Source organism: Sciurus carolinensis, chromosome 5, assembly GCF_902686445.1.
Source record: "Sciurus carolinensis chromosome 5, mSciCar1.2, whole genome shotgun sequence".
Classification (NCBI taxonomy): Eukaryota; Metazoa; Chordata; class Mammalia; order Rodentia; family Sciuridae; genus Sciurus; species Sciurus carolinensis.
This window is the reverse complement of record NC_062217.1, coordinates 145,277,158-145,292,355: the sequence shown is the minus strand read 5'-3', so window position 1 is coordinate 145,292,355 and position 15,198 is coordinate 145,277,158. Positions and strand designations below refer to the sequence as shown.

At 43.7% G+C, this 15,198-nt stretch overlaps 1 protein-coding gene across 1 annotated transcript in view; it reads left to right on the top strand.

Moving 5' to 3' along the window:
* The first annotated feature begins 1,787 nt into the window (after window positions 1–1,787).
* Blnk (B cell linker) overlaps window positions 1,788–15,198 on the top strand; it is a 71,526-nt gene continuing 58,115 nt past the window's right edge. The window contains exon 1 of the mRNA XM_047553958.1: window positions 1,788–1,975. Coding sequence (XP_047409914.1) covers window positions 1,929–1,975 — 47 coding nt within the window. The 5' untranslated portion in view covers window positions 1,788–1,928. The remainder of the gene's footprint in view (window positions 1,976–15,198) is intronic.

The following is a 15,198-nucleotide window of genomic DNA, read 5'->3' as shown; positions in this document are numbered from 1 at the left end:
ATCTTTTTCTCTGGGGAAATAAGAGGTTGCCAACCCAGGTGCTGAAGAGAGTTGTTGGTGGAGACAGAAGTCAAGGGGCCGATGGTGCATTTTACAATAATTCAGAAGGAGTGAGCTGAGTGTTATCAACCCCTCAGTGAAGCCTGGCTTTCATGGTCTTTGATGACAATGTACGTGCCTTTACTGAATTGGTTTCCTTGTTTCTTTCAGCTAAGAGCTGTGGGAGACAAGCAGCAGCGGTCCGAAGCTCCTTTAGAATATACCGCAGGAAGATGAAGCTACTGGACTGGAGAAAATAAATCATCAGAGACGAGCACTTGCATTTTTCTCATGAAGATCATCTGCTCTCCTGCTGGCCTGGCCAGGCAGACATATCTGGTAGAACTAGAAATTCAGATGCAGTTCATAACTGTGAATAATCAAGGTTACCTGGAGAACTATAGGATCTCTGTGCAAAGAGGAGGCCAGGAGAGAAGAAATCCATATACATCCACCTCTACCACTGCCCCTGCTGCCTCTCCGTCCTCCTCCTTGGCCTCCTCTCTGGCTCCACCTCTTCTGTCCACTCCTCTTTCCCCATGGTGCTTCAGCCAGACCTTGAGTCTATAACAGAGAGGCAACTAGGAGTCCTCTTCTTTGTCCCCTGAAATGTTCTTCAGACCCAGAAGAGGCCTGGCCCCCTGATTGATGTGGCACACGTGCACCTTCACAGAGGCAATCAGGGCATTCCTGTTAGCTGCAGGGAAGTGCATCCAGGTACAAAAGGAAGAATGCTTCTCATTGTCTTTCTCCTCCTGCTCCTTAAACAATAGATAAACCTGATTTTCAGATCAGGTAGAGGAAGAGTGAAGTCTTCCAGGAGGGAAGTAGAGCTTCCTGGATGGGTTTAGCCATAGCAGGTAGGATTCCCTCTGCCCAGCCTTGCCTGACCTGTCTGTTTGGGATGCTGCCTTGTCTGGTATGTTGCTGGGCCTGATGAAAGGGTGACGTGAGCAGTGGATGAGTAGGACGAAGGCAGGGAGTGGAGTGACTGCTTATAAAAGGACTTCTGTCTGATGTTGGAATTGCAATGTTGGAAAATAGATAAGTTCTCCTCAGTTGACTCTCTGGTACATCCTGGCTTTATCTGAAAGCATCAGGCTATCACCATGGTAACTCTGCATTCTACCAGCTGATAAGGAGGACACGTGGCTTATAATGGAGATATCTCCCCTGGCCCAGGTCACCCTCAAATGACCTCGTACCAAGAATTGCCCATCTCATTTTAAATAGAACCCTGGGAAAAGAGAGACTCTAACTTTCCTAGTAAACTATTACCACTGTGTCTCTGCGACGCTGATATACATTTGGAAGAACAGTGCTAAAAAAAGTCCCATTTTCATATAATAGTTCTATAAATGGAAAAAGCTTATCCATGACTTTATGCAAATGTTCAGGAAGCCCCCAAAAAGACATTCAGACAGAATTCATTATTCTGTTCTTTCTTGAGCCAAGGAAGTTGCTGCTGACAGCTGGACACCTGCTAAAATCTGGGACCTTACATGTATTTGGGACAAACAGGAAGTAGTGACCCAGCTAGAAGCTTGTCCCAACCTGGTAACAAACCTGATTTTAAAAGAAAGCAGCTGGAAAGAAATCTGCATGCCCGATAGGTTTCACTATTAAAGTTTACACAACGTGGAGTCATCGGCCAAGCTGGCTGGCTACCCAGGTCACATGATTACGTAGAAACATGAAACTTGACTATGTGCTCCAGCAAGTTTTACTTCTCCCTAGTGCAGGGGTGTTTGCCAGCAGCCTGCACTCTCAGAAGTCAGATCCAGTGACTGGAGCCCTGGAGATCAGAGGCTTACCATGCTGCTCCCCAGGAGGGCCAGGAACTGCTGACATTACCACGGGTTGGTGACTCGTGTTCCTCACCAAAAAGAATGGACAAGCTTAATAAGATAACTGTGCCCGCCAGTCAGAAGTTGAGGTAAGATTTTCCCATCTGATACTTACTGCATCTCCACCTCCCCATCCTAATGCTCTTACAGCATCTCAGAAATACTGAAACCCTGGAATATTCTGCCATTTTGAGGGCAGTGGGTGGCAATTGCTATAGGGAAGCAGTCTGGGTTTTAAAAGAAATGTGTAGGAGCAAGTAGGCCTGCTTTAGCTCTGGCTTTTGCCAGTGATAAATATAAGGAGAGACAATGAAATAGAAAAACGAACGGCTCAGATTCTACCAAAAGTCCGCTTTCAGAGTCTGAATGCAACAGACTTTGCTAATGAAGGGTTTGTCTAAACTGAGTCTGTACCTGCTTCATTATGGATTACTACTGAATTTCCAGGATAGTTGTAACCATATGTATTCACTTTAGTTTTATTATCACTTATTTTGTGTATTTTCATCATAAATTTATTGGAGGGGGACGTTATCTGTCTTTCCAATGCCCTCATGACTTTGTAACAATGGCTTATAAAAACAAAACACTTAGAATAAACCAGAAGTGGCCCAAGGGCATGAGTCAAGGAGATATGGAAAAGACAACTTCCCAAATTTTGATTTTGAAGATCTTCATTTGTCTTACTATAATGACATCATGGCTTCTGGAAATTGGAACTTTTAAAGGTACAGGGAGTGTGCTTTATTCCAGCTATAAATCAGAGCTTTAGTTTTCCATGGGGCGATGTGACATGGGTTGCAGATGAATTATCAAAAATAAGTAGAAACTGAAGAATTGGAGTTTTTCAGACAACATTTAAGAGAAATTAGCCTAGAATTGGCAGAGGGACAACCCTTCACAGTTAGGATATGGGTCTTCCACCTGGTTGGGACTTGATAAGAGGCCATTCAAGATGCTCTTCCATCTGCAAAGAGGAGGTAGCTTCAGCCAGGCAGCCATTTCCATTTTGAGAGCTGCTGAGAGCATGGCACCATCAGCACGGCTGGGGGACAAGGAGGTGCCACAGCTGCCTTGGGTCTTTGGTCTCGGCAGCTGCTCCTCCATGAGAGGAAATAGCAAGGGACTCCCTCAGTGTAGAAGAGAATCGGAGTAGCTGGAGAGGTTTCCATGGACAAGACGCTTCAAGAACTGGGATTTGAGAGAAGGACCAGAGTAAAGCAGTTGGAAAACTGCAGAGAGAGAGTTACATGCTGGGAGGGTGGAAATGCAGAAGTTGACATGAGTATAGTCCATTCGTGGGATGGTGAGGAGAGTTTTCTGCCCAGCAGAGGCTGGAGAACCGGGCATGTGGGACCAGAAGGTCCTAAGAAGGTTGGATGTGTAGGGTGGAGACAACTCGGAAAGAACAGTGAAGGTTCTAGTCACCGGAGCTGGAGAGCCCGCTACTGTGTTTTGGAGTTGTCATGCCTGAGGCTTAGCAGGGGTGGGCAGGACGGATTGGACAGAGGAACCTGGAGGCAGGGATACTGTGGGGGTCGGGGAGACTCAAGTAATCCAAGCACCTAGAATTGTGGGCCTGGACCTGGGGCACAGCAGTGAGGAGGGAAAGAAGAAAGGTGGGAAAGACATGGGAAAGAGAAAAAAACTAACAAGGCACAGACCTCCAGGGAGAAGAGGGTTCCAAAGTGACTTTTCCGACATAGTCCATAACCTGCAGCTACACTAAACCTTAGAAACTCTTCCAGGAAATCCCGATGGGAATCTAAATAAAGAAAGGCAATAGAACTTAAATCATTTTATGATCCCTCCCTCTGGGACAAAGTCCAGCTTGATCACAGAGTGGTTGATAGGCAATATGCAACCATAGATTACAGGATAGAAAACCAAAATTATATTGTGGATAATCATATACTACACTCAGCTGCTGAGAGAAAAGTAGCTTTTCCCCGACTCGGTTACTAAGTCGTCTTAACAGCATTGGCCTGTTTTCATAAAATGTGCACTGTCGACGTGGAACTTTTCAAAGAAATGAAATTGTAAACACAGTGGACTCAAAACATCATCCTAGATCTCTCTGTAATTGTAAGTCCTGGTGAGGAACAGATAGATGGAATATGTGCCCCCTATGACTTGTGTCCTCTCCCCTTCCTGGGTCAACATCAATTTAGGTTGCCCCACTGTGCAATTATTTGGCACCAGATAACAATATATAGAGACAGTTATGTTTATCCTCTTATGCTTGTCAAAGTTCTCTTGGAATTTGCTCCAATCCTTAGCCAAAAAAAAAAAAAAAAAAATAGTGTCAATCCAAGCAATGGAAGAGAGGACACTGGCTCAGGGGGTGTATCTCTAGGGCTGAAGAGAACTGGAGGCAAAAGGAGTGACCAGGAGAAAAGCAGAGTAAACCAAGGAAAAAGAGGGCAGGCAGGATTGGGAGGGAAGTAGAGGATTCTTGAAATGGAGGAGAAAGAGAAGGTTCCCATATGGACGACTGGGGTGGGCACTCACCTCAAGAGACTGTGTAGAGGAGTTTAGGCAGGCAAATGGCAGCTGTGTGTGACCACAGAGATGTGTGGCCATGAGTCTCCCTTTGTTTGCTCCCACCAACGCACAATGTGAGGTAGACTCCCCTGTCAGCGAGAGTTCATAGACTCTCAGGATCTTCTAGTTGGTTCTTAGCTGTGGTTTTCCCTTGATTTTTTTTCTTTTTTTTATTAATTTTTTTTATTTTTACAGACTGCATTTTGATTCATTGTACACAAATGGAGTACAACTTTTCATTCCTATGGTTATACACAATGTAGATTCACATCATTCATGTAATCATACATGGACATATGGTAATACTGTCTGTTTCATTCTACTATCTTTCTGTCCCCCACCCGCTCCCACCCCATTTTCCTCTACACCATCCAAAGTTCCTTCATTCTTCTCTTCCTCTACCACCCCCCCTCATTACATATTGTCATCCACTTATCAGAGAAAACATTCAGCCTTTGGTTTTTTGGGCTTGGCCTATTTCACTTAGCATGATATTATAAGGTAGTGATATCATCAGAAACCCCCCTGGGTTCTCAAGTCTTCCACATAAACATTGTTCTTATTATCTCAAAAATGTTACACTTCTAAGTGAACATTTCAAACTTCACCATCCCGAATCACATTCGAATTCATTCTTTTCAGGTTAGAGGAAATTTTCCATTTTGATAACTTCCCAATTAGCTCATCATGTTTGTGCTTCTGTGTTTTTCTTTGTAGCGCGCACACACACACACCTACTTATCTTACAAGTAGAAAAGTTCTTTGACACAAGCATGATCAAATCAGGTCTCCCCAATCCTCATCTTATTGGTTCAAGAGTGTGGTGTTTTTCAGTCAGACAAATCAAGGTGTTTGTGACTTGAGGCCTCCCTGAACCAAGTTTCTTCACCTGTAAGTCAAAGATGAATAACAGTACAAATGTCATAGGACTATTAGAAGGATTAAATAAATCAGCTTGTGATCCCATAGTAAACCTGGCACGTGGCAATTATTGGATTTAAGAATAACAGCTATTAATTATTGTCATTGCTATTATTAATTCTACAGCTGTGCTGTTGATTTTCTGAACACGAACAGTGGACTTTACACTGATCCCTGATAAAGTTGGTACCAGTTTCATTTCTTCTTTCTGACTATATTGTCTATTGGTTCTGTGACATCTGTGGTATTTTGCTTTGCATGGATTATAGACATGACAGATAGCCCTCTCAACCATCGTCTAAATGGCCAGTAAACCGTTGAGCATGACAGAGTCCTGCCATGGGTGCCTGGGTCTCAAGGCTAGGGTGCTCGCCCTGAGATTTGACAGTTGCTGCGATATGTTTTCTCTTCTCAGGTCTTAGAGTTTTTAGCTGGAGTTCCCAGTTCCTTGACTTCTCAAGTTCAATTCTTCGGAAACAAATTCAACTTCTTTTTACCTTTCCATCTCTGGCTCCCTCCCTGGTCCTTCCTGTTTCAGTCATGGTTTCATGATCAGCTCTAAGTCTGACTCACCCTTCTCTCTTCACCTCCACTCATGCCCACTCACCTACCACATCCCATCGTCTTTCCTTTATGTTACTTCTATCTATGTTCTTTTCTTTCACATCATCCTGGGCATGTTCTCATCTCTTCTAGGTCCCTAGGTTTGTCAAATTCCTCTATAAAATGAAGAGTTTGGACCAAACAATCCCCCAAATCCCTCTTGGCTCCAATGCTCTGTGATCCTTGAAGCACAGAGACATTTTAGATATGTCCTAGTCTCTAAGATTGCCGTTTTATTCCATGACCCCTAGGAGATACTTCTTGATTTATTCAGAAGGAAGATGTAAGTGGAGTCCAAAATGACTGATTCCTATAGCCATGGGTCCTGAAGAAGTCATTTAGCCTCCCTGTACCTCAGTTTCCCCAATTGTCAAGTGAAATGAGGCATGCCTTCCTCAGGCTTATTTGGAAGACAAAGCAGGACAACATGGGCTGAAGTACCCAGCATAGTAGATGTCACTGTGTCAGTACGAGAAGTAAACAGGAAGTGAACCCAACAGCCAGGACCTCAGTCCCCCCATTGCGAGTGGGTGGTTGTCTTCTTTCCTCTTCGCATTACGGATCCAGTCCTCCTAACTGGAGGGTCAGGCAGGCCGGGGGTGCGAACAGGAGCCTCACCACCCGATGGTAGAGACCGACAGCCCCCCAGGCAACCTGGCTTCCCACTCACCTCGCACTGCCTACCTGCCACAGGTCCACTGAGAATCTGCCCAACTGACTGTCTTGTGTCACAATGATGAATGGAATATGCAGAGCAACTGGACAAGGGCCCTATCTCCTTGTGGGAAAGCTGCATAGGAGCCGCATTATCAGAAATTTACTTAGTGAGAGTAGACCTTGGGGCTATCAGCCAAGAAAACTCAGGCGACTCTCTCACCCATCTATGTGTAACTATGATTGGAAAATCCTAGACCAGAGTATGCGTGTCTGAAGTACCCTCTCTCCCAATCCAACCACTGGTGTGTGCCATGGCGGGGACAGCTCCTTCCTCTTCCTGCAAAACATCTCCAAAAGGGTTGGGATACAATTAATTAGGTCAGATTGCCGAGACTGAACCACATTTGTGTTCCAGCCCTGCCTTCTAGATCGATCCTAGATTGGAGGAAGCACACATTCACAGCCTCTTGGGTTTTCCCCACAGATGATTAACTCCAGCTAATACATGGAGACTTCACCAGTTTGACTTTCTTTCTCTCTCTTTCTCTCTTTCGTTTTCTGTGCTGGGGATTGTACCCCGGGTTCTTAATCACTGAGCCACGTCCCCAGCCCTTTGTATTTTTCATTTTTGAGACGGTCTCACTAGCTTGCTTGGGACCTTGCCAGGTTGCTAAAACTGGCCTCACAATTGTGATCCTCCTGCCTCAGTCTCCCAAGTCACTGGGTTTACAGGTGTGCACTACCACATCCGGGTACTTGGCTTATTTTTAAAGAGGACCTTACTATTGACTTCTTATAATAACATCAAGGAATCTAAGTCTGATAAGAACATGAGCAAGGGAGAAAGGGAGAGCGATTAAATGACAGTTTGTTCGAAGGAAATTGAAGCATGAGAAGGCTTTCTTTGGTTTTTAATAAAATGCAGACCTATTCTTCCCTTGGTCTAACTCAGAACATAACTGTATTTTTTAGAACTTCTCGGCCTGGGACAATTTCGCCCCCAGGGGATCTTTTGTTCTCACATTTGGAGGTTGTTACTGACACCTAGTAGGTAGAGAGCAGTTATGTTGCTAGACCGTCTAATTGACAATCCCCACGGCAAAGAATTGTCTGGCCCAAAATGTAAATAGTGCCACCACTCAGAAACCCTGACTCCAAACAAGTGCAATGTATTCTCTCTAGAACAAGAAGCACACTTTCGTTTGTATTTGCTTAGAGTAACAATGTGTATTTAAAATGTAGAACACATGATAGACATCTTTGCAATTGTTAAGGCCTCTGCTCACAGCAGATTGATTTTTTTTTTTTTTTTCTTTTTCTGTCTGAGAGGTTTGAAGAAGAAATTGCCAAGGGAAAAGGCTAGAAGTTCTTGGGCCTGTATGTCAATGAATTGTTGTTGTTAATTTTAAATCTTAAAAAAAAAAAAAAAAAAAAAAAAAAAAAAAGCAAAACTAGTTTCCACAGCTTCATGCACCATTGAGGTATCTATCATTCTTTCCTGGGCAGAGAATGAGAGTAGGGAGATTTCCAGGCATGAGTCTAGATTGAAACGGTCTCTGTTTCTACTTTTATAAATAGACTGAGCAAACCTTGAGGGGAAACCCTGAAGGTTGGGACAAAAGCAAGTCAGTTGGCAGCAACTATAAAGAAGTCCAAGGGCTGTGAGTCCAGTCCAATACCTAAATTCTGGGCAGAAGTGGATGCACTGTGCTTGTTCTGGAGCAGAATATGCTGTTCTGAAGTCCATGGAGACCAGTACTTGAAGACCCCGGATAAAGACAAAGCAAATGACCTAAACAGACATTTATCAAAAGATATACAAATGGCCAAAAGAATATGAAAAGATGCTCGGTATCACTAATCACCAGAAAAATGCAAATCAAAACTACAATGGGATATCACCTCACCCTAGTTAGAATGATCATTATCAAAGAGACAAAAAATAAAAAATGTTGGCAAAGATGCAGAAAAAGGGGAACTCTTACACTGTTGTGTGGCAAAAATTAGAATGGCAAGACATTATGGAAGACATTATGGCAATTCCTTGAAAGACTACAAAGCAGCAATCCCACCAGTGGGTACATATCAAGGGAAATGAAATGATTGGATCAAAGAGACGCACTCCCATGGTTATTGCAGTATCATTCAAATAGTCAAGATTATATGGAATCAACCAAAATGTCCATCAGGAGATGAATGGATAAAGAATGTGGTGTGTGCTCTTTGTTGGAAAGTTAGATGCTCCAGGCCGTGGCTGATTATGTATGCATGTACACACATATATATGAATATGTATAATGGAGTATTAGTCATCCATTAAAAAGATGAAATGTTATTTGTGCCAAAGTGGTGAAATTGAGAACATAAACCAGGCACAGAAAGATGAATACCACATGTTTGCACTCATTTGTGGAAACTAAAAAATTAATATCACAGAAGAACAGAGTGGAAGAGTGGTCACTGAAGTTGGGGGGTGGGGGGAGCAGGATAGCAAGAGACTATCTCAGATTGTTACGTAGAAGGAATTAGTACTGGTATTCTCCAGCCTAGTAGGGTAACTAGTCCCCAACAATCTATATTTCAAAGTAACTAGGAGAGTCTGGAAGTTCCCAAAACATAGAAATGATTAATGGGTAAGGAGACAGAAATGTTTATTACCCTGATTTTGTCATTACGTGTTGTATACACGTATGGAATGATCATACTTTTATCCCAGAAATACGTATATGACTCCATAAAAAGAAGGAAAAGACAAAGCAAGAGGTGCAGGACAGAAGGTATGCTTTTGTTGTCTATGTTTTAACATCTTCTTAGTCAAAACTGAAAATCCTGCAGCAGTGTCTGAGACACAGATGTGGGGTAACTCATTCATCAGCCAAGATGACCTCGCTGTGGCCAGGGGTGGGTATTTTTTTAAACTGATGGGTGGGTTCTGAGGGTGCAATTTTTTAGTTTATTCCCACTTGATTATTAAGTAATTCTATATCTTCCCTCTATAAAATGACTCTTTAAGTTACTTTTGATCTTATCAAGATCTCAGAAATGGCTTCTCTGATGCTCTTAGGAGGGAAGGTGCCCGTGAAGGATTCAGGCTGGTGGGAGCCGCTCTCTGTTATGAAGTCAGGTGCTCCAGGCTGGTGGCTAGTTCTAGATCCTGCCTCCAGGTTCATGTGGCCGTGGTGCCCTTGACCCACTATAGACAGAACCCATAGGAGATTTTAAGTTCACTTCACCGAGACTCTGGCTCTTCAAGTGTATGGCTCAGTAGCATTCCACACATTCGTAATGTCAGGCGAACATCACCACCGTTCATCTCCAGGATCTTTTTCATCTTGCAAAACTGAAGTTCTGTGCTTATTAAACTACCCCCAGGCTGGCCGCTCTCCTCCCGGCCCCTGCACACCCCGATTCCGCTTCTCTCAGAGTGACCTCATGGTTCACCTGAGCAGCAGCAAGTCTTCCTGCTTTCAGCTGCTCTCTTTGGAAGGACCACTCTGCTTCTTTAGGGAGACCTTGATTCTCCCCTTTTGCTGTACCGGGCGTTGATGTTTAAGCTCTCAGGAACAGACTTCTCATTCCCTGTCCTTGCTGTGCTTGCTAGACCCCAGGGACCAAGCACACAATTAGGGGTTAAGAGGACAACAGGCCTATTGCTCTAGAAATGGGCCCTGCAGATTGAATGGAATTCTAACCCCATCTCTGTGCCTGCCTCTAGATCAAGGGAGTGGGGGACTCTGGTGACACCATTGTAGGGGGTGGCAGGCTCTTTCTGGGATGGCCTGGCTATGGTGGACACCTCTCAGGGATTTCTACCTCCGGCTGTGTGTCTTCCCCAGAACATTCACACTCCCATCCCCAGTTCTCCATCCATCGGTGAGCAAGCTTGGCTCCCCTCCCACCTCCTTCCTCGCCATACATTGTTCCACAGCTGAAGCTATCAGCCCCCCAAGTGTTCCTCCTGCAGGCCCCTGCTTTTGCTCATTTGACCCACCCCCTCCCGCCTGTTCTGCCTCCACCTCCCTTCTAAAAGGGAGTCAACCAGCAGCTACACCTGAAAGCTTATTTTTTACCATATTTGCACAACCCTTTTACAACACTATGATCTAGGCCTCCCAAACAGACCATTCTCCTGAGTTCAACATGGCTGAGCCAATGCTAATTTCAAAAGTAAGGCAAGGTAACCAACTTAATGGACACACAGTGTCCCCTTGTTGGCTGCTCTTCTCTGTTGACCACTTCCCTGAAGAAGGATCTTATTACCCCGGGAGCATCCCTGCCTCCCAGCAGATTTGCTGGGGGCTCCAGTCTGTCCCAGATTTCATCCCTTCACACAAGGCAGGGAACACACAGTCAGATCTCTGAGCTTCCTAGTGTGTGGCCATGCATACAGAAGAGTTCTGTGCTTAGTGCGATACTCTGTTGATGCTGTCCTGAAATTCCTCATCACTTCAAACAAGAGGCCTGTGTTTTCATTTTACACGGGACCCTAGAAATAATGAGCTAGCACTGGCCAGTGTCCATGAGCAGCCATGCCTGCTTACCCTGCCATGTGTAGAGACATGGCATGGTGGAAAAGAACCGCGGCTCACCTAAAAGGACCTCAGAGGCCCTCTCTCCAGCCCTCTGTTTCTCAGGTAGGCAAACTGAGGTCAAAGTGCTGAAGTCTCCTGTTCAACCTCATACCAGCAAAGACAAACCTAGAGCTGCACCTCCACGTCTGCCTGTGAGGAGGAAGGGGTGGCCACGCACCCCTTTTCTACTCTCATCATGTAATTTTATGGCCAACATAATATTCCAGCTTAGTCAGTGTTCTATTCTTTTCTTAGATATTTTTTTTAAACTAAAAGGCAGCCAACTTACAAGTCAGAAATCCAAGTTTCATGCTGTCAGTATTTCAGATTATTGCATGCTTCCAGGCCCAAACTTGAATTCCACGCTGACTCAGGACACTACTGTGTGTTTTTCAAAGAATGCTCCCACAGTAGTTCATGTCATCCGAGAGTGAGTTATAATTACAAAGAGCAAAGTTGGCCTTACATACAGGCGGAGCGTGTAACACCCCTGTGGTATCATTTAACAGGTGTCCTGGCAAGGTGTTTTTGCTGTACTGGAAAGAAGATGAACTTTGGACTCAGACAGACTAGGGTTTAAATTCTTGCTTTGTAACTAACTAACTCATAGTCTTTGGGAAAGTCACAATCCTTTTTAGTCTGCTTTTTTTTCTTTTTTAATCTGTAAAATGGAAATAAAAATGTATATAAGTAATATATAACATAAATAATAGAAGCATTGTAACTGTAAATATGTAAAATGGAGAGAAAGAGCTCAGTGAATGTCCCATTCCCAAAATTATCCCCTGCCTCAACTTTCCTCATGCCCCAAATCATGCTGTTCGACATCCATACAGGCATTGTCTCAGGGTTCTGGTTCAGATTCAACTCCCAAGTGGAACAGGTTAAGGTGAAGGAGCCAAATCATTATCTGCCACTAGCAACCAGGCAGGAATCATTTATCAGACAGCCAGCTTAGATCCAGGGGCACAGAGCTGTCTTCTCCACCTCCCACAGAGGACAATTCAATCAACATTGTTGGCTGAATGAATGGAACATTGTTCAAGAAGGCGGTGAGAAAGAAGGAAAGGTCAGAAGCCAGCGACCACACCTAAGTGGAGTTCCCCAGGGGGAGGCTGTGCCCAAGGGTGGCTTGAAATATAGAATTTGAGCTTAAACACAGGACAAAATGCCTCCTGTGCTCCACCCCCACCCCATCACTTTACAACTTTACTTGGTGTAAAAGATGCAGAGTTACAAATAATGTTTTAAGCACAAAAATTATGTTAATGCCACATTCAATACTGGACCTATGAGGAAAGGAAGAGTAATTCTATTTTTGTGCAAATAATGACAAGAGAATCAAATACAAACATGAGAAATACACTTCCAAAAAAGAAAATGGGACTCTCAATACCAACGTACTGGGAAATTGAACTCTACATATATGTGATTATTTTGTCTTTACAGCCTGTTCAGGGTCAAGGTTCTCTTTGCAGTAGAAGGACTTATTTCATAGCACCTTCCAGTTCAAGGATCATCACAGTTTGCAAACCAATCCCTAAGGATTGGGCCTGACATACCCAAAGCTACTTTTTAGGGTGAATGCTGTCAAAAACATCTTAAAATGGTTAAAACATGACTGGGAATGTAGTTTAGTGGTAGATCACATGCTTGGCATGCACAAGGTCCTGGGTCTGATTCTCAGGACCATAAAGTAAAAAGAAAAAAAAAAAAAGAAAAAGAAAAAACATGAAAACAAAAGCTATTTGTGTGAAATACCTCAAAAGTAAATTGAAAAAATTTTTGCTTTAAAATTGCTAATGCCTACTCTCTGAGTATGGGATTTCCTTTTGGGATGATGAAAATGTTCTAGGAGTAGATACTGGTAGTGGTTGTGCGACCTTGCAGATTTCCTAAATGTTACTGAATGGTTCAAATACATGGAAATGGCTGAAAGAGTGAATTTTACACTTTGTGTGTTTTATCACAATTAAAACTAATAATGAAACTACTTGCCTTATTTAACATAATATGATATATTGAAGGGGCCTCTGATATTTTCCTTTGACCAATTAGATATTGTTTTAAAGTAGATCTTGATATGCATTTCTAGATGCCTTTTAAGAATTGCAAAGCTTCCTTTCACCTCCAACCCTGCACACAAGAAATTCTCAATACTTCTTTTTAACTCAGAGCCCAGGAAGAAGAATTTAACTAGGTCAAACATTTTCAGGATACAGGAAAAAAACATCCCTCAAAATCATTCTTTTCCCGAAAATATCTTTGCTTTGAGCTGCAGAAATAGATGGCTGGACAAGAAGATGACAATACTGAATGGTACCAGGTAGGCCCAGCCAAAATTCTTTTTTCCCACTAATTATGAAGTTAATCTTTTAAAAGATATGTTCAAAGTTTTAAATACTTTATTTTCTAGAATTAAATTTTCAGAATTTTAAAAAAATGGGATTAGATTTTTGTTTGTCTGTCTTGCCACTTAGTTTTACAAACGATTGGCAGCTGAATAGTTTAGGAACGTCAGTTTTGCACAGTGATTTTTATGCTTTTAGAGGAGAGACTGTTTTCAAAATTTCAGCTGTCAGCAGGATGGTGGTACACATCTATAATTGCAGCAACTTGGGATGCTGAGGCAGGAGGATCAGAAGTTTAAGACCAGCCTCAGCAACTTAGCAAGTCCTAGTCCCAAAATAAAAAATAAAAAAGGGTTGGGGAAGTAGTCCAGTGGTAAAGTACCCCTGTATTCAATTCCCAGTACAAAAAAAAAAAAAAAAAAAAAAAAAATTCAGTCCATCAGAGTCTATCACGGGGACAGAATTAAACAGCTTGCCCTTTGGGGGGGGTTTCAAACCCAAGCATCTGGTCTGTAGATATAGGCCCCTCATTTAATGTTTTCGGTTTTCACAACTTGCTATTGCTGGTTTTATGAAGACACTCTCCTTTAACCCGCCCCTGACTGCAGTGTGGGTGGGTGAGAGCCAGGACCAGCAAGACTTCTGTGGGCCAGCAGGAAGAAAGGGCTGTATCCCTAAAGGCCCAAGGGCTCCTGGCCCCCCAAAGTCAGAAAGGAGAAGGGCCATGCAGTGGCAAATCTTTTAAGAACATTTTGAAGTGACTGTAGCATAGTTTCCTTGTCATCTCATCAGTCTCAATGTGGCTGTCCCATGCCTAGCTGCCTCCTTCAGGGTAAATGGAACCAGAATTTTTTTTTTTTTTTTTTTTTTTTAAACTACATGGTAATAGTGGACTCATCCTACTCCTGACTCTGCAAGTCAGCCCAGTTTCTGCTTGCTTATAACTCAGCTGGGTGGTTCAGACATGCCAACCACTACCACCAAATATTTGCAGATCTCGGCAGGAAGAAAAGAAATGGAAGGGTGTGAACCTCCTGGAGAAACTTGCAAATTACTTTCTATGGTTAATAGGCTGTTAGTGAGAGAGGATGCTGACAGAGATCACCTGTCCTGTGGACAGTCACTCTTCTCCAGCACTGGCCATTTTGACCAGGTATTGAGATGATCCCATGGTGCTGGTGTAGTCCCAGCTGCTCTGTTCAGCCCCTCTACTTCTGAGCACGTTCCAGGCCCAGAAAGTCCCTACCCCATTCCCTTCTGCCTCTGAGTGTACTATCGCCTCTCTTGACCCCCCTCCCCTGCCACCTGTCCCTTTTCTCTTTTGCCTCTGCCGGCCCTAAAGACTAAAACAGGTCCTAAGAGCCCATGCTCCCTCTAGCAAGAAGTCTGACCTTGGGAATCAATAGCAGGGCAGGGCAGGGGTGGGGAACACATGTAACCCCAACGAGACTGCTGTGTTGATACAGGGACTGGATGCCATCTCCAGGGACAGAGGGGAAGGTGACTAGAGAGACCTGTGGTGAATGAAGTTAGTCACTTGCCCTGATGAGGGGCCAAATTAACACAAAGCAGTATGTATCCTCCAGAGGGGGCTGTGTGCATGGGCTCTGGAGTCACAACTGATTGTGAACGCCCACTCTGCCGTTTACCAGCTGTAGGACTAGA